Consider the following 27,703-nt stretch of genomic DNA (forward strand, 5'->3'; position numbering starts at 1 on the left):
AAAGGGCTGGCATGCAAATGATGGCCAAATGGTCTCCTCCAGCTGTACAATCCTTCAAATTATTCAGTAAAATATACCTCCCTCACTGAGATTCAGTAAATTTGGGACAACGATATGCACACTTAAGGATAAATTACAATTAAGGAATGTATGGCTGGCCACAATTAATGACTCCTTATTTAAAATAATGTGCCTGGAAACTCAACTCAAACTGCTTTTTTTTTCTCTCAGCATCATACAATTAAACTTCAAGTATTTCTGGAGTGACTTTCAACATTGACCTCGTCACTACAGAAATTTACAAGCCACATCCAGAAGTAAGTCACCATTGTGCCCCAGATGCAATTCCCATATCAGGGTGTGCTGGAGCTGCCATTCCCCATGCAATTCTGCTTTGGAACATTGCAGGACAACCTTAACCACAATGTCCCAAGAGTGGTCATCAAAGGCCACTCCCAAATAAACCTGGTCTTCCCAGTGTAGTGCTGGGCTGGGACCCCAATCAGGTAATTTCACCCCTCAGGCCCACCCTGCCCTCTGCTCTGCCCTGAACTCCCACCCACCCCATTTGCCAATTGCAGTGATGCCTTACAATCCCATGCCTTTTAGATGCAATAGAATGTTGAGGTTATTGGCTCTATGTCCAATGCGGCAGTGATCTTGACAGCTCTGGTGAGATCCCACTATCGACCCAAGGAGTAGGTGTTCAGGGGAAAGGCACTTTACCAGCACTGGGCTGGTGGGATGGTGGGCACCTGAGATGTGGGAGCTTCCAATCATATCCCCTTTAACAACCCATATTAAGATGGGAAATTGGCTGCCCTAGATGCATGCTTTGTTCTAGAGCCACCCGACAGTGACAATGGTCAGAATACTGCTCTTACCAGGGATGTGGTCCAAAATAAATTAAAGCTTACCTCACAGCTATCCTCCAGTACCAGATTTCTCGGACACGTGAGAACCTTCATAGTGAGGCAGGCCAAACCTGCTCACAAGAAGTTCTTTAAAAGCCAGCTGCAGCATAACCCATTCCAACCAGCTTTCAAAGTTGTCAAGTACTGACATTGAATTCCTGCTGTAAGAGGGAGGTGGAAGGGAGGAGGGACAGATGGAGGATAGTGTGTGGGAGGAGAATGGGAGGAGTGAGGAGGGAAAGAGGGAGAGAATATCGAGGAAGGAAAGGAAGAAGGGTGGGAGGAAGGAGGGAGAAAGGAGGGAGGAGGGAAGGAAAGAAGGAGGAGGAGGGAGAGAGTGGGAGAAAGAAGAGAGAGAGAAGAAAAAGGGAAGGAGGGAGAAGGAGGTGGAAATGGGGCATGGAAAGGGGAAGGAAGGTGGGAGGAAGGAGGGAGAGAGGGAGCAGGGAGATGAAGGAGGAACAATAGCTGAAACAGCCATGACAACAACCAGTCCCTTATTAACAAGTTCTGACAAGCCAACTGTGGAGGAGGTTTGAAAACAAGAGTTGGATAGTTAAAACCAAAGATTGTCAGGCTGGGAGTGAGTAAAAGTCAGGAAGCTCAGGGGTGTTGGAGGAACAGGACGGTGCGAGTTAGGACAAACAGCAGGGTTTTGGTGTTCTCAAGTTTTTGAGTGTGGGAGATGGGAGGTTGGCGAGGAGAGCATTGGAATTAAAAACAAAACATTGGAATTGTCAATGATAAAAGTGGCAATGGAGCTTTTGGCAAGAACTGATGAAATTGTTTCCATCCTGCCAATATTTAGTGGAAGGAAATTTCTACTCATCCAGTGCTAGATGTTGGAAAAGCTGTCTGAAAAATCAGAGGGATTGGAGGGGTTGAGAGAGGAACTAGAAGGGTCGTCGAACCTGGGTCAGGCCAACCTACCCAACTGACTGTCAGGAGAGGCCTGGATGGATTTGGATATTAGGAATGCTTGCACTCATTTGTGCTACTGCTTTTAAAAGCTCTGCACTGTTCATTGAACCATATAATATTAGCAGCAATTTAAAAAAAACAAAGCTTTGAGTATACTTTAATGGCCATACCAGGGCATTTTGTCGAGTTCCTTACCCTTTACACCTAGAAACATCTGTTTTTCTGGTTGTGATCCCAAATGAGATCAAATGTTGTAAAATATGTTTACCACAAATGTCCTGTTCTGCAGTTCACTGGATGAAGTCAGATGTTCAAAACAGCTTCAAAGGCACCATATTTGGTTGCTTAGCTCTGGAGCATTCCTGCCACCATTAAGTTCAGACAGCTCCAAGTAATGACTTGTTATGTTAATTCTAAATGCAGGCCCTCACATTAGCACATTTTTTATTTCCTACATCTTTTGACACACTTGTTATATTAGCATTTATTGTGGAGTTGTGGGTTTTGGAATCTGACTACAAAATATGATAACATAATTCCACTCCATTGTTGTGTGTGGTAGTGAGTAAATTATTGAACAAGTATCCAGAGATCTGGACCACTAGGAAAATGATATGTTCAAATCCCACCCTGTTTGGTGGGGAATATAAATTTAGGTAATGAAGTAAATCTGGAATTTAAAATATGGATATTGCTAGTAAAGGAGACCATGAAACTACAAGAATGGCATTAAAAATATCTGGTTCATTACCCTTATCTGATCTGGCCAGTTTGTAATGGCAGACCCACATTATTTCAGCTGATCTTTAACTACCCTTGGAAATGGCCTCAGTTCAAAGGTAATCGGGGAAAGAAAATAAACAGGTAGGTCAGTGATACTCTTTTACCTTAACTAAATAGATAAAAATTTCTGCAGCCAGCTGAATAATAAGAGTCAAATGGGAAATGCTTTGCTCCTGAGTATGTGGTATTAGTTCACAGGATGAGAGTCCAACAAAAGTGTGTCTTGCATTTCAGTAACATTCAAATTCCTTCATAATATTGTTAAAGACTAAAGGCCCCAACTGGAGACAGCTGTGCAAATGATGGTGGTGCATCATCGTATTGCTCCATTTTCTATTTATATGGTACATTTGCCAGCCCTGTTACCATGGGAGTGCTGTGCCTTAAACACAAATATTGCCTGTATCTTCAAGCTAACAGCTGCCTTCATTAATTCAACTGTAGAGTGAGCTGAGTACAGTATTTCCAATTTACAACCAACGAGCCCACAAAGGGAGGTGGTGGCAAGATTCTTCCCTGATTATTGCTAATATAGTCAATCTCAGCTGCCTCTCTTTCTCAGTTGCCAAAGGTCAGCTGGATATTCTGCTACTCTGTAATTCATGTCATTGTACTTTTTATTTCTCCCTTGGAGAGTTTTTGCTGCTTTCTTTTAGATTTTTCTTCTTAGTCATTCATTCAGGTCATTTATTTTGGATAGAAAATGTTAATTCAGTATTGGATCAGGTAAAATGATCATCAATCTACCATCAGCAAACAGCATGTTGCTTTCAAACAGATTGCCCCACAATTTATATCCTTAATTAGAGATTGTCAGTAATTAATGAAAAAAGGAGTTGGGAGGAAAACTTCTTTTGCAAAGAATGGAGAGAATGGGGAACCTCCCACCACAAAACACAGTAAAAATACAATTACAATGTTGAAGAGACACTTAGACAGTTACATAGATAGAAAAGGCCAAGAGAGATATGGGCCAAGTGCAGGCAAATGGGACTAGCTCAGGTAGACATCTTGTCAGCATGGACGAGTTGGGCTGAAGCGCCTGTGTCCTTGCTGTATAACTCTATGACTAAGACTCATTGAGCGATTGAGGGAAATATCATAGTTGTGGCTAAAAGGAGCCCAGATGGTCAGAAAAAGAGATTGTTATAAATGGAGCCAGCAGGAAGATAGTGGGTAGCATATACAGCAGCATGAATTTGTTAGGCCAAACAGCCAGTTTCTGTGCTGTAAAATGATACATGGTTCATATGTAAATGGATACATGTAGCCATCAGACCTGCTAACTGTACAATAATTTCAGTTCTATTCAAATTCATATTGAGAAAATTATCCAAGATGATCTATCAGATTTGTATCCCTGTATCTGAGATTAAAGTTGCCTTCATGGCAACATTACTTTTTTTCATGCAATCACAGGATGTGGTGATTGCTGGTAAGGCCAGAATTTATTATCTATTCCCAATTACCTTTGGTGGTGGTGAGCTGCCATCTTGAACCACTGCAATATATGTGATGAAGGTGTACCTTCAATATAATTGAATAAAGTTCTGGGATTTAGACACAGTGACAGTGATGTCCAGGTATATATATTTTCAGGCTAAGATTGTATGTGACATGTAACTGAAATTACTTGGGTTGCTGGTCCTTGTCCTTCTAGGTGTTAGAGGACTTGGGTTTGGGAAGTGCTGTCAAAGAAGCCTTGGTCAGCTGCTACAGTGCGTGTTGTGCAGTGAGGGAGACAGTGGAGGGGTTGCCAATTCAGACCATCCTTGATCGTTGACCCAGCTAAAAGGTCAGCCTAGATTTTGTGCTCAAAGTCTCTGGAGTGAGACTTGAACCCAGGCAACCTTTTGCTACTTAGTAAACTCCACCTGATACCAATAAAGATAATATCATCATATTATTTGATACATTTCTTATGGGGTCCAAGGTTTTGATGTCTTTCTATAACTTGACATTCAAAACTGCTGTAGAGTATTCTAACAGTGGCAAAACAATTGCCTCTGTAACCTTGAGTCTCTTCCTCCATTTATAAACCCAGAACACTTTTCTCTCTTGTTTTCCTTTACACTTTCTGCACTTGTGCTTTCAAATAAATTGACCTGTTGTAGTCTTGCTTCTGCTCTAAGCCTCTGTTAATTCTGCTCTTCCCCTTCTGGTGGTTCTAAGCCTGCACATTCCCCAATGCCAATCATTTCAAATCACCCCTGACCCTCTCCAGTTCCTTCCTCTGCTGGGTTAATGAAGACAAACCCTTGGAGCTATTCTTGTCCTAGAATTATCTCCTCCCTTACTGGCCTTGGACTGCATTTTGACAATCTTCCCCTCAGCTTTACATTTCGCAATGGACTTTATAGCCAGCAAAACACTTGTTGAAGCATCATCGAAATGCAACAGCCAATTCGCAGGCACCAAGTTCCCACAAGCAACAATATTACAGTGTCTATTGAAAACCCAGTGCCGCCAATCATTTGGATGCAGGAGAGGGCTTGTTGCAAACAGTCAATCATTCAGCAAACAAAGTCAACTTACTCACAGAAAGAGTCCATTTAAAAATTAAAGGATGTAGAAAGTGACAGAAACTACAGCAACTTTTCCCATTAAAAGAGTAATTTCTCTTGAAAGAGGCAGTGAGTAAAGGATAGTTGATATAAATTCAACCTCAGTCACTTACAGCTGTATCCTGTGATTGACAGGAGAATTAGCTAAGCATTTCCACTCTGACTATGAAGAGCATTGTCATTATAGGTAACTACGTAATAATAATGTTGATTGAAGGAAAGATACTGGCCAGGATACTAGTTAAAACACCTCTGCTTTCTATGGCATCGAGATATCTTTTACATCCTTCAGCGAGGGCAAATAGTGTCTTGATGTAACAAAAGATAGTCCCCTTTTGGACCCTTCCTCCATATTACATTGAAGTGTCAGTATAAATTTTGTGCTCAGGACTCTGGAGTGGAGTCAAGGGTGAAGGTGCCATACTCTGAACCATAACCCTGATGCTCACCCCATTCCCCTCCTTGTTTGTCAGCCTGTTGTCTCATTCTTTATACTCCCTCTGTCATCAGCTCCATTATGAAGCACAACTTTTGGCTACTCCTTCTGCCTTGCCAGCAGATATTTTTTGCTCCTTTCTTCATGTCCCTCACTAGAGAGGACACCAAGGAGTCAACCTACCAATTGGGACCCACCAGTCATGATTGCATCAATTTCTTCTTTTATGTGTTAGGTGGAGTAACAGCAGGATGCAGCTGGAGGCTATTAGTAGGACAGCTGGCTCCCAGATTTGACCCTGCATATTACCCAGAATACAGAAAAGATTTGGACAAATTATGATGCTGGAGGCAATGCAGCAATTTCCCAAAGGCTAATCCTGCTCCAACAGTCTTGATTCACCAGCCAATAGTTGTACGATGCTGACTTTATCTAACCATCTTCTAATGTTGGTGGGGTGGGTGGGTGGGTGAAGAGGGGTCAGGGTTAAAATAAAAAGCAACCTGACCCCATTGCTCACTGCCCTTATATAAATCTCCTGCCTGCCAAATATTTGCAGGCTAAGCAGTCAATCTGGCCAGATATTGTGTGTATGACTACATTGAGTTTTTGAAGGAATGTCCTGATGTTAAAGTAGGTAGGGACTCCACATTCCTGGTCTTCACCCTTTATCAGGCTGCCTGAGCACCCTCCACACCCCATTAACACTGGGGCAGAGTTTCTTCATCCTCAGAAATCAAGAAATCCTAGAGGGCATGCATTTAAGGTAAGAGGGGGAAAATTTAAAGGAGACATGCAGGGCAAGTTTTTCACACAGAGAGCGGTAGGTACCTGCAATGGGCTGCCAGGGATAGTGGTGGAAGCAGATATGATAGTGGCATTTAAGAGGCTTTTAGATAAACACATAAATGTGCAGGGAATGGAGAGATATGGATCATGTACAGGCAGAAAAGATTTAATTTAATTTGGCATCGTGTTCGACACAGACATCGTGGACCCTAGGACCTGTTCCTGTGCTGTACTGTTCTATGTTCTATGAATAGCTGATGCCAATTCTGATTAGGACAGAATGGTCTGATATTAATTCTCAGCTGAAAGTTTCAGATTATACAGGTTACAATAAAACAGCAGATATTGCAAACACTTGACAGGTGTTATCCCTGGAAAAGTTTTCTCTCTCTACAGATGCTGCCTGACCCACTGAGTATTTCTAACACTTTGAGTATTTGAGTTTGTATTTCCACTAGTAGTAAGTGCACAATTTGCACACTGGAGATTGGAGTTAAAATTCTGGTGCTTGTGAAACTGAACTCAAAAATTGGCCCTGATTGATTGGTGACAGAGATTGCAGTTTAAGCAGGGTGAGGAGAATATCCCTCTTCACTGTGCCACTGGTAGCCCCATTCCCACCACCATCATGACTACCTCTATTTTCAACACACAAACTTAAGATTTAGGGGCAGGAGTAGGTCACACTGCCTCCTCGACTCTGCTCCTGGCTGACCCTGCACCTCAAGACACCTTTAGCCAATCCTCATATCCACTGAGTCACATGATCAAAATGTGTTCACCTTAACCTTGAATATGTTCAATGACAGAGGACCCACAGCCCTCTGGGGTCGAGAATTCTCATGATTAAGAACTTACTGTATAAAAGAATTCCTCTTTAAATCTGCCTGGAATGGCTGACCTCGACCTTCACACAGCATCCTCCTACTCACTATCACCACCAACTTCACCATCACCTTCAGATCCATCACGGCTGTTTCTGTTTATCTCCTTCACCAATTTATATTCATTCTCTCATTGTAGGCCTGAGTGAAAGGGTGAAATTATTGCCCAAATACCTAGCTGTCCCAAGAAGATGGTGAGCCACATCCTGCTGGGAATGGCTCAATACAACTGAGAAGCTGCTTCAGGGGGTGGTTGTGTTAGCCATGTTAATGCAGGACTAAAGTTATATTTGAACCTGATCAGGTGAAGCAAGCAGATTTCCTTCTTGGAAGTATCTAAGTGAACTGGTTGGGTTCTTACAATAAAAGTGGCCTTATGATGGACTCCCATTAAGTTAGTGCAGCATGTACTGCAACTTAGCTATTGTTCTTTCAGCTGTTTTATCTTTTGATAAACCTAGCTGAGTCATTGACAAGGTGCAAGGAGGTACAAAGGAGAGCAATGAGGTGAAATGCCTTCTGATTTTCCTCCTTCCCATTGACCACATGGCTACATCTGCGCAATATCTCCCCACAAATAGCAAAAATGGAATTGAGAAATCACTGCAACCAATCAATGCTATCAAACTCCAAACAAGCAATCTTTCCTGACACAATGCAATTACAATTATAAATTATCTAAGTTTTTATAATTTAAGATAAAATCACAACTACGAATGGGGAAAATGTAACGGCTGTGTTTTATTTAATCTGCTTTCAGATATAGCTGATGTCAGTGTTGTGGATCCTAGCCTTAAATTTATGGCAAGGAAAACATTTGTCTACTTTAGAGGAAATAATTGAAGTATATATGGCAAGAGGAAGGCCAACAGTTTCAAACTAACAGAGTCATTGGAAGAAGGGTCAAGTTGAATATGTCAGAGTTTCTTGAAGATGATGCAGAATTTATATACTGTGTAGGGGAAGCAACAAACATTATATTAACGGACTTTCAAAAGGTGCTCGATAAGATCTCTCACACATGACTTGTTGCCAGAGTAAAACCAGGATGTTGTGAGCAGGGTAAGAAATAAGCACAAATTGATGTTAGTAATTCTAAAAGGTCAAGTGCAAGCAAAGTAAGTGGCGATAGATCCTAAGACTGTTCGTTAGCTATTTCAAAAGTCTTAAATAATCTTAACCAAGATTTGCTAATGTAAAGATTTATTAAGTGTTTACATTTCTAGATGCCTTGTTTAAGGTTGAGCTGAGTTTCAAATCCAATCTGCTGCATATCACTGAGGCAGCCTGTTTACAGCTCTGAGACTTTCAGTAGCCTGTAGACTTTCACCATGAGTCTACAGGCTACTAAAACCTTCACCCTTGTCCATCTCCACATTATATATTCCATTAATGTGGTCATCTTTCCTAAACCAACTCCAATTTATCCCAGGCACCAGTCATCTCTAAGGAGAAACTTGTCATTCATTTTCCTATTTTTCAAGCTTACATCTTTCATTATATTGACTTCAAATTCCCCACCCTGTTGTCAAAATTCTCATCACGGGCTCATTCAGCCTGTCTCTGCAATTCTCCTGACCGATGGAGGTGTTTACACTTGTTCCTCAGCCTAGACTACTGAGCACCTTCATTTCATCGCTGGTGACAATGTCTTCAATCATTGTGTGCCCATTTGCAGCAGTTCTCTTCCTACTCTTCCACCTTTCTACATCAAACTCTTCCTTGGGTACCATCTCATTCATCTCCTCTAATGGTTTTCGCCTACTTCCTGTCTATTGTCCATTTTCCTTGCGCAGATTTGAATTGATTCAGACTATTTGTCATTCAGGTTCTCCTAAACTTCTTGGCAGAGGGTAGTTCAGGCAGATATTGGTTCTGTCGTCAGGGGTAGTGGACAGGAAGAAAACCTGCTTCTCAGTGAGAGGAGACAATATGCTGACTAGTGTAGGAAATCCAATATACAGTTTGCATTGCAAGCTCCTACAATCAGCAACATGATAATGACCAGATAATCTGTTTCAGTGATGTTTACAGAGGATAAACATTGACCAAGACCCCAAGGATGACTTTCCTGTTCTTCTTTGAAATAACATTGTGGGATCTTTACTTACATTTGAGAAGGCAGATGGATCCTTATTTTAATATCATGCTTGAAAGACAAAGTCTCCAACAGTGCAGGCCTCCAGAGTATGAGTCTAGAGTGTCAGCCTAAATCTCTGTGCCCAAATCTCTGAAGTGGGACTTGCACCCAGCATCGTCACTCTGTACTTCCAAGTACACCATGTGAAACCATATGCAATGCTCCAAATAGGAACAGTTAAAGTCTCAGTCAAATTTATTTTCGTATGCACACGTAGCTGTATGCACAGGTGCAATGAAAAACTTTCTTGCGGCAGCATCACAGGCACATAGCATTAAAGACACAACATTCAGAAGAAAAACATAAACTATATGAAATTATACAGGAAGAACTCAATTAGAACAAATAAAAAACAAAGTCCATTGTAATGCAAAGTGCTCATAATGTTGCTATAGTGAGGTAGTGATTAGGGTTGTGCAGGCTGGTTCAAGAACTGAATGGTTGAAGGGAAGTAGCTTGAATCTGGTGGTGTGGGACTTCAGGTTTCTGTACATCCTACCTGATGGTAGCTGGAAGAAGATGGCATGATCCGGATGGTGGGGACCTTTGACGATAGGTGTTGCCTTCTTGAGGCAGTAGCTCATGGAGATACCTCCGATGGTGGGGAGGGATGTGCCTGTGATGTGTTGGGCCGACTTCACTACCCTCTGCAGCTTCTTATATCGGTAATTACCAGTTATTCAGCCTATTATGTCAATGCTAGATGAAAAGAGCTATTGAGACTAATCCTATTATCCAACACTCATTCCATAATCTTGTCCTTTACACATATAAAAAGTTAATCTGGGTACTTTTTAAACAAAGTGAAGGTTTCTGCCTCCACCGCCCTTGCAGGCAGTGAGTTCTGAACTTTTTCATCAACTTCCCTCTGATCCTTCTACCAATTATCTAAACATGTGCCTCCTAGTTAGTAAAGATACAGGACCTCACAAAGATAAAATAACAGCCTTGCCATGTTAACTTGAGGCCCAAAGAGAAAGGGAAATATGCAGCAAAAGAAGTATCTGAATAGAAGGCTTAAGTGTGGCTTTATTCTGCTAACATCCGATTTGAGATTGTCCAGTCCTTACATGGGAGCACAAGTTGCATGACCTTGGTCAGCAGTAGAGGGAAACTCCATCTCTGAGGGTGGCTGGGCTGTGAACTGTCAGCCTGTCAGACAGCTGTCCACTGAAGTTGATACAGTACAGGGACTTTCCATTTGCTCAACTTTGTTTGAAAGATTATTAATGAGGCTGGGCTGGTGAATGTGGGGTAAAGCCTGATCTGGGAAATGCTACTTTGTTCTCAGAAGCATTTAATTGAGCAAAAACAAATAGATGTTGGTTTAGAAATTGTGGGCATTTCTCCACGTAAGAGCTACCAAGTTTACGACTCCTGCAGGAGCGACATAGTGGTGCAGTTAGCAGAGCTACTGCCTTAAGGCTCCAGCAACTTAGTTCAATCCTGATCTGTGGTATGGAGTTTGCACATTCACCCTGTGACACATTGGGTTTCTTCTGTGCACTCCAGTTCCCTCCCACATCCCAAATGACTATCGTAAATAGCCCCTAGTGTGGAGGTAACTGGTAGAATCTGGGAGGGGTTGACGGGAATGTGGAGAGAACAAAATGGAATTAGTGTGGGATTAGTGTGAACGGGTGCTTGATGATCAGTGCAGACTCAGTGGGTTGGAGGGCCTGTTTCTGTGTTGTATGACTGTATGTGCATAAAAGTCCCAAATGTGCTGGCTACTTTTTCCCAGAAATTTGTCACTTGTCCTCTGACATTTCAAACCCCTTGGAATCCAATATTGCTGCAGTTCCCCAGTATCTTCCTGCTGAACCTGAGCAGATTAGACTGAGCACAGGAACAGCAAATCCATACACTACAATGGAGCGGAATGGCTGGAAGGGATCATTGTCATTTAGACATGTTTGCCTTGCGTTTAGTTAAATACTTTTTCCTGGTCTTAAGTGCATTAGTTTATGTTTTAACATGTTAATAACAGTATTCTTATTTTAACCATTGTATTGATATTTGACATTCAGAAACATTCAATATTCTTGATATGTTTGACAGTCAGCTGGGCCAGGGAGGTGTGATTCAGCCAGCTGCCTTTTATTTAAAACTGTTTCATGGGTGAAGTATATTAATTAACCAGGGAACTGTCCGGTTCCACTAACAGTAGTCCACATTTCTGGATATCATGTGGAGCAAATCAAATTAGCCGAAGATTGGCTTGGCTTTAGTGATGGTAGGGATCTCCGGAGGATGGGTCATCCACTCACGACCTCCAGCAAACATGGTTACAAACCCTTCAGCCTTGTCTCTAGCACTCACATGCAGGCCCACCATTGTTGAAGATGGGGACATCCTTGGTACTTCTCTTGCCTTTAGCTATTTAATTATCTTCTACCTTTCATGACTTGATGCGGCAGAATTATAGAGTCTTGATCTGTCTTTTGGTTGTCATTTAGTTTGGTCTGTTCTTCACTGGAATGTCAGCCCAGATTTTTCTGCTCAGGCCTCTGGAGTAGGACTTGAACCCATGACCTTCTAACTCTGAGGCGACAGAGTTGTCCACAGAAACACAGCTTACAATATCCCAAACTCTGAAGAGAACTCCCTATTACTTAGATATATTGAAAATGACTAATACCAAAAGATAATATATATGAGGAATTAGTTTAATGAACTGTAGTACATATAGATAATTAACATTTTTATTGGCAATACTTATCTCTAATGATTACACCTTTCAAAGTCTTCATGTCAAACCACTTCACAGCTGAAGTCCATCACATGACACTGAGTTATGATTAAACAGGCATCATTTGTTAAGTTAACAATGCTGATTAGCTCAACTGCAATGTATCAGATGCCAGCATCGGTTCAATGAACAGTACTCACACTCCAAGTCAAACGGTTGTGCTTTCAAATCTCATTTCAATGACTTCATCAGACACTGCATTTGCTGCACTGTCAGTACTTGGGATCAGATGTCAGACTATGGTCCCATCACCCACTCTCTGGTGGATATAAAAGACAAGGCAGCTTTCCCTGTATGCAGACCAACACAGTGTGCTGTTTCTTGGGATTCGATTTGTGAAAAGTGGCTGCTCCACCATAACACAAAAAGCTTATACTTTGAGAAATACTTACTCAAATATAAAGTGATCTGAAGATGTCCTTATTGTAAGAAAGGCAAACAAAGCATCACCCAAATGTCTATGCCTGTGCTTATAATATGCAAACATTGGTATTGAAAATGATTTATTATTGTCACGTGTACTGAAATACAGTGATAAACTTTTGTTTGTGTGCCATCCAGGCAGATCACACCACATATATGTACATTGTGGTGGTAAAAAGAGAACAGAATGCAGAATATATTACAGAGAAAGTGCAGTGGAGGTAAACAAATAAAGTGCAAGGGCCATGACGAGGTAGATTGGGAGATCAAGAATTCATCTTTAGCGTATGAGAGGTCCATTCAAGCGTCTGATAGAAGCTGTCCTTGAGCCTGGTGGTATGTGCTCCCAAGATTTTGTATCTTCTGCCTGACGGAAGTGGAGAGAAGAGAGAATGACCAGGATGGGAGGGGTCCTTGATTATGTTGGCTGCTTTCTTGAGGTAATGGGAAGCATCTACAGAGAGGGTGGAGGGGAGGCTGGTTTGCGTGATGTACTGGGCTGCGTCCACAACTCCCTACAATTTCTTGCAGCCTTGGGCAGAGCAGTTCCACAGCAGAATGAAATATATCTATTAACCTCTACAGAAAATGGCAGCATCTCCAACAGTGCTGCTTTCCTTCAGTGCTGCGTTGGGAGCAGCAGCCTGGATTGTGTTAAAAATAACAATGGACATACAGCCTGATATCCAGAATGAAGGGCTATCAGCCAAAATTAATCCTGATGGTTGCTGGCACTACAAAACCCTTCCAGGATAAATTTTCTCCCAGTTATTTTCCCGGCTGTCTTCAAACTCTACCAATTATTGTGTCCTTGTGTCAGCTGGTACAAAATATGAAGATACCAAATATATAAAATAAAGCCTTGGCATAATCATGGCTCAGTATGTGCAGTGCAGTGCCCACCATATGTACAACCCATGCTTATTGAGAACACAATCATCCTATACAGACACTCACCAGCTTTCGTTCTGGTAGTAATTGATGTGATAACATGGCAAAATTGAAACAGAAGTGTCATAAAACCCACAGAATCTCCGAATGTGCAGCAGAAAAGCAGACCATTCTGCCCACCTGGTCCTTACTGTTATCTGTGCTCCATATCAACCTCCTCACATCCCTCTCCATCTCACCATCTGCATTTCCTTCTGATCCTGAATTCTCTTTCAAACAAATCTTTTCATCTCAATCACTCCCAGTGGGAGTGAGTTCTATATTCTCCATCTGGATGTTGTGTCCTTGACCCTGATGAAGGGTCTTGACCCGAAATGTCAACTCTCTATTTCTCTCCATGGATGCTGCCTGACCTGCTGAGTTCCTCCAGCGTTTTGTGTCTTGCTCCAGATTCCAGCATCTGCAGTCTCTAATGTCTCCAGTTCTATATTGTCCCCAGGTTACACAGCTTACCTTGAATTTCCTGTCAAATTTATTAGTGAAATGGTCTCTTGCTTTGAATTCACCCCGACTCGGCTACTGCCCTACCTGATAATTTAAAAACCTTTATGAGGTTCCAGAGAAAAGGTTTCCAGAATGTTTTACTTTCCATGTTAGTTAGAACCTCTCCAATCTAGATGCATTCTTTGTTTATGTAGTTCCTCAAATGCCTGCCTATCCTTTTGGTAATAATGGAACAGAGCACAACCAATCACTAATTTACTGAGGAAAAAGAGCAGGAACATTATTGTGATTTGACCATAATCTCCATGACGTGAAGCACTGCTGGTTTGTGAATGAGCTGCCAAGTCCCTCATTACAAAGGGTTGTATTGTTTCCTTTAGAGCCCCTCATCTGCTGCAGCACGAGACCTCGACCATGGTGGCCGTGAAGATGCTGAAAGAAGAAGCTTCACCTGACATGCAAGCAGACTTCCAGAGAGAGGCAGCCCTCATGGCAGAGTTCGACCACCCAAACATCGTCAAGCTATTAGGTAACTCCTGCGATTATAAGCTCCAGAGACAGCAACTAATATTAATATAATAACAAAATTTGATGCCAAACCACAAAGGGAGATGTTAGTCAAAAGGGTGGCCAAAACTGTGGGCTTTGAGGAGCATCTTAAAGGGGACAGAGAGACAGAGAGGTTTAGGGAGAGAATTAGTGTTTAGGGTGTGGACAACTGATGCATGGCCACATGACCTTAGTACAGATGGATACTTGATGGTCGGCATGGACAAGATGGGCTGAAGGGCCTGTTTTTGTGCTATATGACTCTAACACAATTGGGGGAGAGTGGGGAACAAGAGTCAGTATACTTGGGAATTCTAGGTGTTAAAACAGATTCTCTTGCAATTTATGCACATTATCGGGTCTCTAGGGAACTGCCCATAAACACAGGTGACCTGAACTTGAACTTGGGCCTTCCAGGATCCAATTGGTCCGTGCCCTCATGCACTCGACCACTGTCCGCTGTCTGAAGTCTTCAGGTTGGCTCCTTAGTCAGGCTGCAAAGTGAGGCCAGAATGGGACAACCTCTCAGTACAACCTGAGGACGTAAGAACAGAAAAATTAGAAGCAGGAGTAGGCCATTCGGCCCTTCACACCTGCTCCCCCATTCAATAAGATCACAATTTATCCTTTACCGCAGCGCCACTTTCCTGTATTAACTCCAAGAAGAGCAAGGCCCTGAATGCATGCAGACGTGACTGGTGAATGAGATGGTGCAAGTTAAAACCAGGGTAAGATAGTTTTAGATACTTATGTGCAAGATGGAGACGACCAGGGGAGCTGAGTCTGGAAGGCTTGGAGAAGAGCTTCAGCAGCAGAGGCTGTCGTTCGAAGGTGGTTGATGGGGATTAAATGTGACTCTCTTAATGCTGCTGAAGCCTGTGACCTAGTGCTTTGGATCGCATTCCATTGCAGTGCCTAATCAATTATTGAAGGTATTCAAGCTATTTGTAAGACAAAATGCAGATTTCATGTGGAGTCACAGCTGTTCCACTTACATTTGGAATTTACAGAGGGCCCAGATCCAGGGTCTGAACAGTTGCCATTCCTAAAAAAGCTGTTCCTTTGCTACAAATTCACAGAGGGAAAAATGCATCATCAAAACTAATGTTTCTGCACTGACAGTGTAAGCCAAACTGTTGCTCATGATGAGCACAGTGGAAAAGCCTGTCACTCTGACAGCTGAGAGGGATTGTGAAGAATCCTTCTCAAACCTGGCTCTCCTCAAAGGTTTGTCACCATCCTCCATCTGCTTCACAACAACATGCATGTCACCAACAGGTCTGTCACAGATGTGAGTGGAACAGCACAGACCAGGGTCAAACAAGGCTATGTCAGGACCTATGCAGGGTTTTGATTCAAAATGCCGACAATTCCTTTCCCCCCACAGATGCTGCTCAACCCGTTGAGTTCCTCCAACAGATTGTTTATTGGAGAAACAAAGGACTGCAGATGTTGGAATCTAGATGGAAAAAACATGCTGGAGGAACTCAGCAGGTCAGGCAGCATTTATGGAGAAAAGCAGATGGTCAATGTTTCGGGTCAGGACCCTTCTTCAGAACTGAAGAAGGGAAAAGGGGAAGCTCAATATATAGGGGGGGGGAAACAGAGCAGAGATAGGTGGACAAAAGAGGGGAGGCAGGATGGGCACAAAGTGGTAATAGGTAGATGCAGGTAAGAGATAGTGACAGGCAGGTGCGGGGAAGAGGGGAGAGCAGATCCACCGGGGTATGGGTCAAAAGTAAGGAGGCAGACAGCATGGGGGGAGGGGAGAGAGGAAAAGGAGAGAGAAATAAAAGAGAGAAAAAATGGCAAGGAGAATAAAGAGAGATAGGCTAGGAAAGGGAAGAAAAGAAGAGGCAAGGTGGGGGGTGGTGGTTTACTTAAAGTGGGAGAATTGTATGTTCATCCCGTTAGGCTCTAAGGTCCCAAGATGGAAAATGAGGTGTTGTTCCTTCAGTTTGTGTTTGGATTTCTCCTGGCAGTGGATCAATGTTTCTGGTCAGGACTCTTCTTCAGGACTGAAGATAGTTAAAGGGGAAGCCCAACAAATAGGGGTGAACATTGAAAAGTGACAGGTGGACAAAAGAGGGGAGGTGGGGTGGGCACAAGGTGGAGACAGGTAGTTTGGAAAAAAGTCAACGTTTCGGGTCATGATTGTTTATTGCTCCAGATTCCAGCATCCGCAGTCTCTTGTGCCTTCATTGAACAGAAGACTGTTCAACCTCTCTTCCACTGCAGAACTAAGGTCATTCCAACCTCACTCCCTATGCTGAAGTATAGAGACAACACTTGCATATGAGCCCACTCAGAGATCAAACTATTATTGGTTCCTTTAGCAAAGCATTGAAGAAATTGGGATATATATATAGTATCCAGAAGACAAAGGCCCTTTGTCAACCTGCCCAGCAACTTTAAACCATCCCCTGGCAATTAATATCCATGACAAGACCTTGGTCAAAATGGATCATTTTCCATACCCTGGGAGCTACCTGTCAGACCACGACAAAATTCACCATCTCCAGTGTGCCAGCCACACCCTTTGGTCAATGAAATGTCTCAGTCCTCATATCCTACCACTAAGCGCATGATCTACTGAGAGTGAATCTCTATACCCTTGAATGCAAAGGAGACATGGATGTACCACAGCAGGTCACTCAAAGCACTGGAGGATATCACGAACACTCCCTCCACAAACTTCTCCATACCCAATGGCAGGACAGGTGAACCATTATTATGGACTTTCACAGGGTACTTGTTGCTCTCAACCAGCTCCAGTTGGCAGGCTACATTGTCAAATTTCTGAAGTGGGTACTCTGTCACGGCGAGAGATTTCCAGAAGAACATTACCAAAGGCCTCCCTGACAAAAATGTAACTTCCTCAACACAGGAATCCTTGGCCCAAAACCACCCAATCTGGTGGAAAGGGATTCAGGAGAGCACTCAACACCTCTGATCTCTTCAATGGGTGCACATACAGGACAAGTGCAAAGGGTGCACAACAATCCACACTGACCACCCACCCACCCATCAGCTCCACCTGTGGCACAGTTACCTACACTTGCTTGGCTGTGAGGAACTGCCTAAAACAGACTAAATGACCAATTAATCTACTCAAGAACCCTAACATAGTGGACTTGAAACGTGTGGTGTCACATCTATTCCAGCAGAACTGAGACCATGACGGGATTTGAGTACATGGATTGATAAGTTTAAGATCTAGATGCTGTTGAGTATGGACTGCAAGCATAAGGTGATGGTTGAGTGGGGTTTGGTCCAAGTTGGGATAAGTGCAGCAAATTCCCACCACATTCTTTTAAATTGGGAATCCATAGATTAGTAAGTATGGGTGCCTCTTTCTTGCTTCTGTATGCATTAGGAAAGAGGTTCCATTCATATAGCCTCTTTCACAAGCTCAGGACAGTGTTTTTTTTGAAGTGCTGAACAAAGGAAATTTGGAAGACAATCTGTCCTGAAAACAACCAGATAACTGGTTTCTAGTGATGTTCATTGAGGGATAAATGTTGGGCTCCAGGAAACAAGGGAGAATTTATCTGCTCTCCTTTGAAACTTTGACAATAGTAACTGTTATGTCCACTTGAGAAACATATTGGGAATGTTGTTTTTGGTTCCCATCACAAAAATATTTCTCTAGACAACTCCTCTTCCTCCCCTTCCAGCTACCTGCAGATCAGGCAAACTACTTACAATCTGGGTGTGGTATTGAACCCAGAGATGATGTTTTGACCACATATCCATAGCATCCCCGACTCCACCTTGCCTCGCCTGTACAAAACTTTAGCTCAGCCGCACTTGAAGTATTGTGTACAACTCTGGAAGGAAGGATGTGGTAGCTTTAGGAAGAGTGTAGAAGAGATTCACAGGGATGTTGCCTGGAATGGAGGACTTTGCTGATAAGGAGAGATTGGATAGTTTGGGACTATTCTCACTGGAAAGTAGGAGGCTGAGGGGTGAACTTATAGAGGCTTATAAAATTATGAGGGATATAGACAGGGTAGATAGTCACAGTCTTTTTCCTAGGGTGGAGGAGTCTTAATCTAGAGGGTATAAATTTAAGGTGAGAGGAGAGAAACTTACAGGAAATCTGAGAGGCAAGTTATTCACACAGATGGTGGTGGTGATATGGACTGAGCTACCAGAGGTAGTGGTAGAGGCAGGTACAATTATAATGTTTAAAAGGCATTTGGACAGGTACTTGGATAGGCCAGAGGTAAATGGGATTAGTGTAGATAGCCATCATGGTAGGCATGAGTTGGGCCGAATGGTCCGTTTCTGTGCTGTACAATTCTATGACTCATCTGCTGTTCAAACCCTCTTCCATCCCCTTGATTCCTCCAGAGCTAACAACTCATCAACCAGACTCTGCTATCCATGATCCTGAGGTTATGCAAAACTTGTATCATCCCCTTCACCCACCACCTCTGTGCTTGGTGATCTATGCTAACTCCTGCTCAAGCAGTGGTTCAATTTTGCATTCCTTTCTTTGTTTTCAAATCTGCCTCATGGTTTTGCCTTTCCTGATCTCTGTAATCTCCTCCGACAACTGTGTCCTTTAAATTCAGGCCTTCCATTATCCCTGAATGTAAATATTCCATCACTGATGGGCAGTCCTCCACTTCCAAGGCCCCAATTTCTGAAACTCCCTTCCTGCAGACGCTTGCTCCTCTCCACCTCTTGCTCCTCCTTTAAATCTAACTCTTTGCCCTAGCTAGCAGTTATTTGCCCCAATATCTCTTCATGTAGCCTGATCCCCCACCATTATTTGATAAGACTCCCCTTCAACACATGGGAACATTTTACCACATTAGAAGTGTTGTAGAAATGAAAGATGTTACTGAAGGCAAAGAAGTGATGCAATAGAGCATGACATCTGAAAAGAATTCCTACAATTCACCTCTTCGCCAGCAGCTGCTCTGTCAATGTCACAGGTGCTCTGTCTGAAATTAAACTGCATTCAGTTCATGAGATCTATTTTGGGCCTAATAATCTTGGGGTGTAACTTCCAGGTTCTGATGACCTAGGTTACTCTTCCCAAACAGAGGGTAAAACTGAAAATATCCTGAAATGGAGCTTACCAATGCTGAACCTTTCATGGGCAACCTGTGTGTTTATCTCCAGTAAAATTTGAAGGGAAGAGTTGAGGAGAATAATCTTTCTTCTTAATAAGCTAGTGTTCACTATAACCCAGAAGGATTTGCCTGTAATGGTGTTAGCAGTGGATTTAATAATAACATATCTCAAAGCTGCACACTGGAAATTAGTCTTCAATGCTGGGAGATGCCAGGTTAATTTGGGTCCCTCAGCAAAGAACGGGGTAACTGAATAAAATGGAAGCCGTCACAAATAGTTCTAAATTGTCAGGTTTGTGCGATTAGAGGAAATTGCAGCTGCTTGCTGTCCATTATCACAAAAATGGACAATTGGTCTCCAAGGATTCTGTTCCAGTGGTGACTGTGACTCACTGCCGAGCAAATTTAAAACAACATATGGTGATCAGTGCAGCCATCTGAGGAGATAATCCCTTGATTACAGACACAAGTAAATACAATCACATCACTTTACATCCAGGAAACCGGAACAAGCCTCTAAAGGGAACAGTGCCTTCCTTTTCCTCTTAACAACTGGTTGTTAAAGTCTTATCAGCAAGATTTCCATAAAGACAAATGATGCCCAAATGTTCATCTTTATTTATCAATAGAGTTGTGTAGAACTCAGGTTCCAAGGTTCTAGTTATGGTCCAACAAAATAATTTCCTCAGGAATTGCAGTAGGAATGTAATAGAGTGAAAACTGGTATTAAATAGCTCTCTGAGATTAAATATAAAGGGAAGATGAGCATTTCTATAGCACTTTTCATCTTGTTTCTAAGAGCCTTTCAGGTAATGAGGTTCTTTTAAAATGTAATTAAAATCAACAATGCAGGAAACACTCAGTGGGTCTGACAGCACCTGTGGAAAGGGAAACAGAATTAACATTTCAGATCAAAGGGTCTCCAATGTGAAATGTTAATTCTGTTTCTCTTTTCATGGATGCTGCCTGACCTGCTGAGCGTTTCCAGCATTATCTGTTTCTTTTTATTTCAGATTTCCAGCATCTGTAGTATTTTTGATTTTCTTTGGAGGTATTGTCACTTTTGATTCAAAGGGAACATGGCAGCCTACGTGTGCACAGCAAAACGTGATAATGACTAGATAATCCATGTATGTTATGTTAAATATTAGTCAAGACATTGGAGATCATTTCTCTGCTCTTTATTCAAGAAAATGTCACAGGAATCTTTACATTCACCTGAGAGTGCAGATGGGACATCAGTTTAACATCTTTTTCAAAAGATGAATCCCAACAGTGCAGCACTCCCATAGTGCCAGTCTAGAATCTTGTTGTCAATCCACAGAACTTGCATCATAAGTTCAAAGATGAGAGTTGCCAGAACCAACACTAAATGCCCATTAAAAGTTGTGATAGTGATTCTATTTGATGTCATCTGAGGCTTGGTGCGAACACGCTGACTAAGAGGCAGAAAGATGTGGGTTTGAGATCTGAACCCACAATCTAGGTTGCTGCTCCCACTGCAGTAGACTCTGTACTTTCCTTCTCTGCAGCTCATAAAAGATCCCATGGCCCTGTTTCTGAGAAGGGCTATGGAATTTTCCATGTACTTTGGTAAATATTCATCCTTTAATAAACACAACTGAAATAAACAATCAAATCATTTATTTAGTTGAGGTTTATAGAAACTTGTTGTGCACAAGTTGAATGCCAAGTTTCTCTTTGTCAACAATATCTATTGTTCTTCAATGCCTGAAAAGTATTCTGGAATGTCCTGAGGCTGTGAGGGCTAATAGATAAATGAAAACCTTTCTTATTTTTACAAGGGCAATAGATCCACTTCCAGCTCTCAAGCCTTGGGAAACTTCTGCTGCAAAACCTGTTCACTATTTCAGATTTTCCTCCACAACAACATCCTAAATAAGGTGGAATCACAGAGGAATAAATAGGAATGTTGGGATTCAAGGCCTCTGCTGCAAATCAACCACAGCCTCTGTTTCCCTCTTTCCTCCCCCACTCCCCCACCCAACTTAGAGTCGAATGACCATGATTTCCATCCACCTTCTCCAGGACAGTTAGGGACAGGCATTAAATCCTGGCCTTGCCAGTGACACCTATATCCCACAAGAGGGAAAAACTGTATATGAATATAAAATAGGCTGAAAACACTCAGCAGGTCAGGCAGCACCTGTGGAGAGAGAAAGAGAGTTGACTTTCACGTTGATGACCTATCATCAGAACTCATAACCCGTTCACGTATCATCAGTCTGCCCTGGAAATACCCCCATAAACCTATCCTCCTTCTCATTGGCCCTCTCTCTCCCTTTAAGACCTTCTTTATTTTAACATTTATTCATGAAAATGCCACATTAAAGGTGCTATATAAATAAATTGTTGTTCTTGATGCATAACCACGGGGGGGACAGCATTGTCTCCATAGCTATTCCATCTCTGGTTGTTTCTTTTTATTGGATGAGTTAACTGTTTATCATGAACTTTTAAATGTAATTGGTGTGGTTATTCCCTGACCTCAGCACTAGCTATCAGTTGACCTTCAACCTTGTTAAACCTACTCCATCATGAACCTGTCACTGACTTTGTCCTTTTACTGTATGAAAACAATTGGAGCATTTACAACTGTAACAGGCAAAAAACAAACTGCTGGAGGAACTCAGTGGGTCAGGCAGCAGCTGTGGAGGAAAATAGTGGAGGTTTTGAGTCAAGATCTTTCATTTCAAGCCAAAATGTCGAGCGTCCATTTCCCTCCACAGTTGCTGCCTGACCCGCTGTGTTCCTCCAGAAGTTTGTTTTTTGCTCCAGATTCCAGTATCTGCAGTCTCTTGTGTCTCAACTGTAGCAAGCAGTTTAAGAATTGGTGATCATACAAGTGGTTAATAACAGCATTTCAAGCCTACCTCACCATTCAGTGAGGTCACTGTGCTTATCCCTGCCTTAAATATCCCTTAAAACAATGTGCTTAATCACAGATCTAATTGATTTAATATCATTACCAATGTGTCCAGAATGTAACCCAAATTCACTCCTGAAAGGCCTGGTTCAGAATGTTAGATGACACTCCCTGATCTTGGGCCTCCCAACCTGCAGAAATAGTTTAATGGCTTGAAAACTAAAGAATTAGGTCATCCATACCTTCAAGCTTGTCCAGCCATTCAGAATCAGAATCATGCTTATTATCACTGACTTATATGACGTGAAATGTGTTGTTTTGTGGCAGCGGTACAGTGCAAAGATATAAAATTACTATAAATTACAAAATAAATAAGCAGTGCAAAAAAAAGGAATAACAAAGTAGTGCTCATGGACTACTCAGAAATCTGATGGCAGAGCGGATGAAGGTGTTCGTAAATCGTTGAGTGTGGGTCTTCAGGCTCCTGTACCTCTTCCCTAATGGTAGTAACAAGAAGAGCGCTTGTCCTGGATGGTGTGGGTCCTTAGTGATAGATGTCGCCTTCTTGAGGCACCACCTCTTGAAGATCAGGGCTGATTTTCTATGTCAGTGCCATTATCCCCATATCCCTCTAATTCTGTCAATGTCCAAAATTGTGTCAAACTCAGTTTTGAATGAACATAACAACTCAGCTTCCACAAGTCTCTGAAATAAAGAATTTCAAACATCCACCACCCTCTGAGTGAAAAAATATTCTCCTCAGCTCAGTCCTAAATGTTCTACCACTTATTCTGGAACTATGCCTCCTAGTCCTAGACTCCTCAGCCAAGAGAAATATGCTCCCTGCATCTAGCCTGTCAAGCCTCTTAAATTTCACTTCATCCATCTAATCAGGCCTCCTTAGCATCTGGAAAGCTTCATTCAAATTGCCCCATAACCTAAATTCCAGGGAATACAAATTTTAAAAGAAACTGCAGAAGCTTGAAGTCTGAAATAAAAGCAGCAAATGGTGGAAACACTCAGCAGGTCAGGCAGCACCTGAGGAGAGAGAAACAGAGTCAATGTTTCAGATTGTAGACCCTTCATCAGAACTGGGAAAGAGAGAAAATAAATTGCAGAGAGGATGGGGAAGGAATGATAGAAAAGCAGGGAATATCTCTGATAGGGTTACTGTGGGGATAAGTTATAGACAGAATGGTTAAATGGGGACCATAACAGAGAAACAACATGAACAAAAGCTATGAAATGATGGTGGTAGAGAGGTCATCTCATTGAAAAAGACAAGTTTTACAATGTTGAATTCTGTAACTTCAGGTAACTCAGTTTCTCTATCTATCATCCATCTGTTGTATTGGCTTGGCTTTTCTCTCTCCATTAGCACAGCCTGGCCTGCTGGGTATTTCCTGGCACCTCCTCTTCCTCACCTACCTGTTGTCCTTTGGTGATGTTGCCCAAAGATGTGGAAGTCACCTTCCCACTCAGTGCTGAAGTCACCAGGCTCTGCTACAGCATCTTTCTCCTGACCCCTCTGCTATCCATCAGCTGGTCCTGAAGAATCTAGGAGGATTGAAGGGCTAAAAACATTAAGAAATTAAAAAAAGGAGTAGGCCATTCAGCCCGTCATACCTGTTCCACCATTCAATAAAGGATGGATATTCTTTTACCTCAGCGCCACTTTCCCCATAATAACCCCTTGATTCCTTATTAGTACCCAAAAGTCCATCATTCTCTGTCCTGAAATATACCCAGCAACTAACCCCGTTGGGTAGACAATTCCAAAGATTCACCATGCTCTGGATGAAGAAATTACTTCTCACCTCAGTTCTGAGTGACCAACCCTCCATTTTGAAATTGCAACCACTGGTCCTAGACACCCCAGGCATCTACCAGGTAAGAACTGTGCATGTTTCAACGAGGCCATCTCTCTTCTTAAACCCTAGACAATTTCTCAATCGAACTGCCCTCATTAACCTGTTAACCTGCTGTAAACAACCGAATCATCCCCGACCACACTCCATCAGAAATGTTTCCTAATTCCTATCCATCCCCTCTACTTAAAATTAACTTGTTTTCTTTTTTTTTCATTTCTAGTCCAGGGTCTTCGACCTGAAGCTATTTTTCCGCAGATGCTGTTAAACTCACAAAGATGGGCGTTAGTTGGTGCTACTGTTATGTCTGAGCGGCATTTCTTGCTCTCTCTCCCCACAGGAGTGTGCGCGGTTGGAAAGCCCATGTGCCTGCTGTTCGAGTACATGGCGCACGGCGACCTGAACGAGTACCTGAGGAGGCGGTCGCCCGTCACCGCCCGCGCCCGGGGCCGCGCCAGCTTCGCCGAGTGGAGCGCGGCCGCGGGCAGGGACCTGACGCCCCTCAGCTGTGCCGACCAGCTGAACATCGCTAAGCAGATCTCAGCGGGCATGACCTACCTGTCGGAGCGCAAGTTTGTTCACCGGGACCTGGCCACCCGTAACTGCCTGGTTGGGGAGAACCTGGTGGTGAAGATTGCCGACTTCGGTCTCTCCAGGAACATCTACTCTGCGGACTATTACAAGGCCAATGAGAATGACGCCATCCCTATCAGGTGGATGCCTCCCGAATCCATATTCTTCAACCGTTACACCACTGAATCCGACGTCTGGGCCTACGGCGTGGTCCTTTGGGAAATCTTCTCATCCGGCATGCAGCCATACTATGGGATGGCCCACGAGGAGGTGATTTACTACGTCCGAGACGGGAACATCCTGTCCTGCCCCGAGAACTGCCCACCGGAGCTGTACAACTTGATGCGCCTCTGCTGGAGTAACATGCCCTCGGACAGACCGAGTTTCGCCAGCATCCATCGCATCCTGGAGCGCATGCATGAGAGGATGGCAGCCGCACTCCCGGTCTGATTCGCCCCCTGCCTCTGTACTGGCCTTCCCCGCGAGGTTGGCGAGGGTTGTGGCAGCTGCCCTGACTTTGGACAGCGGGAGTACACACCAATGCCAACCAGACACTCAAATACTCTGACCCCGCAGTCTCCATTTCGCCAGTTCGGGCCCCACACTGTAGTCTGAGACACTCAAGTTCAAGCTGCATTTTACAGATACCGTCCCTCCCATTCTTGGTTCTTGAACCTGTTTCGCGATTATTGTAGGACTTCCATTTAATTATCTATGATGACATTTTATGAGGGGCTTCAATAACGAAGGAAGGGAGAACTGTCCCCAGTGACGGTACACTTGGTAATCAGAGGACCCTAATTTAAAATACTTGGCAAAAGAAAGATCAGGGGCTAAAACTGTGAATTTGTTTGGGCAGCAGGTTGTTCCAACCAACTTGAAAGGGACTTTCAAAAGGGAGTTAGAAATGTACAAGACAGGACATCACTTGGGTTCTGGCGAAGGAGAAGTGAGCTCTTTCAAAGCTGTCACAGCCACGATGGGCTGAATGGTCTCCTGTATTGTCAGATTCTGTTACCAAGGCTGAATTTATCACCAAGTGGAAACCTTGTCATTATTAACCATAGACGCTTTTTTAAATCATTGGTATTTTTATTCAAAAATAAATATTACAGGAAAAGTAATTGTGCAGGTGAATTTCAACTGCAACATATGGTAAAAACTTGGGCCACTTTTCAGAGACACGACTGCCCCAATCCATATCCAGTATCAAGCTGTTAAACTTGTGTTAATTATTTTTTACTGGCTAAACAGTTGTGTCAGATGTTTAAACACCGGCTTAAGTTCCGGAAAGAACGAAAATGATACAATAGACAGGAAAAACTCAGTGAAGAGCTCCTAGTCCATGTGATATTATCCAAAGAATAATGGGTAATGAGGTACTATTTTGAACACTTCAACCAGACCCAAGTGTCAGGGAGTTGAAGAATGAAGCCATTTTAGTCCAGGTTATTGGACAAAGTAATTTTGTTAATTGTCTGTTATCCTTACATGGGATGTTGCCAGCATTTATTGCCCATCCCTCATTACCTTTGAACCAACCAGCTGTTCAAAGTTGGCTGTATTAATGTTGGTCTGGAGGCATGTATTGACTAGACCAGAATTTCATTCCTAAAGAAGGACACAAGTAATTTGAAAATTACCAAAAGTGAAATTAGATTTTTAATAATGAATGGAATTTAAGGACCCCGCAGTGGGTTTTGAACTCCTGTATCAGTAATCCAGATCGCTGAATTACTAACCTGTGAAGGCAACCATTTTGCCACCATGCTCCAATGTTTCTCAAGGAAATTGTTTTTAAGGCTTCTTTTGCTCTGTTGGTCACCCACAGCAGCTGCAGATCCTCTACAACCACTCGTGACTTAGAGATACCAGTCCGATTGAGTAATGGGTCACAGGAGTGCCTTGTAGGTCACTAAGACCGGACATCTGCATCAATAAACAGAGCTTTTTATATAGAAGGAATAAGCATAGAGCACAAACAACACAGCAGCAATTAAACTTCACCTTCTCTACAACAGCACTGTGTTTAAGAAAATGAAAAGAAATCGTATGGAAATCGTTTGCCCTTCATTTAACAATGAGGTGTTGTCAACACAAAAGGGAACCAAGGCTTGCAGAGAGTCAGGAAAAAAGAGCCTCTACAACTTAACCGCTCCCATTGATTCCACTTGTGAATAGCTGTATTTGTTTGTGCTGCGACTGAGTAGTGCAATTAGCATGAAAGCTCGACTTGCACCATGATCCCACAGGCACACCGCCTGTTATAGAGCAGTGTGTTTGGGTAAATGTCCAGACGTTCTCTAGAGATTGTATAGTTGGTGGTAGAGGAAGAATCCCAACTCCAGCCCAACCAGCAACCTCTGTATGAAACAAGCTCTGTAAAATGAGTCAGTTATTCATTGAATGATGAGCTTTTAACATTCATTGCTGAGTGCCGACCACTTTATTGGCACAATAGATACCTCCATACACAGAGTGAGTGTGAGAGGCCTCATGTAAATGTACATTGGTTTATTATTATGTACATTGGTTTACCGAGGTACAGTGAAAAACTTTGTTTCCCATACCATCCATACAGATCATTTTATCACATCAGTACATTGAGGTAGTACAAGGGAAAAGCAATAACAGCTTAGAATTTGGATTTAAACGGGTAGAACGATTATAATAGAATTAATGAGTAGATCTGCAGAGAGCAGCTTGCAACAAGTCGCCACGTTTGGGACATATTGCAG

The 27,703-nt window shown here is 42.7% G+C and overlaps 1 protein-coding gene across 1 annotated transcript in view; it reads left to right on the plus strand.

Annotated features, from left to right (window-relative positions):
- musk (muscle, skeletal, receptor tyrosine kinase) overlaps positions 1-26,010 on the plus strand; it is a 132,248-nt gene extending 106,238 nt beyond the window's left edge. Inside the window, exons 16-17 of the mRNA XM_052020110.1 lie at positions 14,382-14,530; positions 24,733-26,010. Of these exons, the coding sequence (XP_051876070.1) occupies positions 14,382-14,530; positions 24,733-25,415 (832 nt within the window). The 3' untranslated portion in view covers positions 25,416-26,010. The remainder of the gene's footprint in view (positions 1-14,381; positions 14,531-24,732) is intronic.
- The last annotated feature ends 1,693 nt before the right edge of the window (positions 26,011-27,703 follow it).

This window comes from Pristis pectinata, chromosome 7 (genome assembly GCF_009764475.1).
Source record: "Pristis pectinata isolate sPriPec2 chromosome 7, sPriPec2.1.pri, whole genome shotgun sequence".
NCBI classification, from domain to species: domain Eukaryota; kingdom Metazoa; phylum Chordata; class Chondrichthyes; order Rhinopristiformes; family Pristidae; genus Pristis; species Pristis pectinata.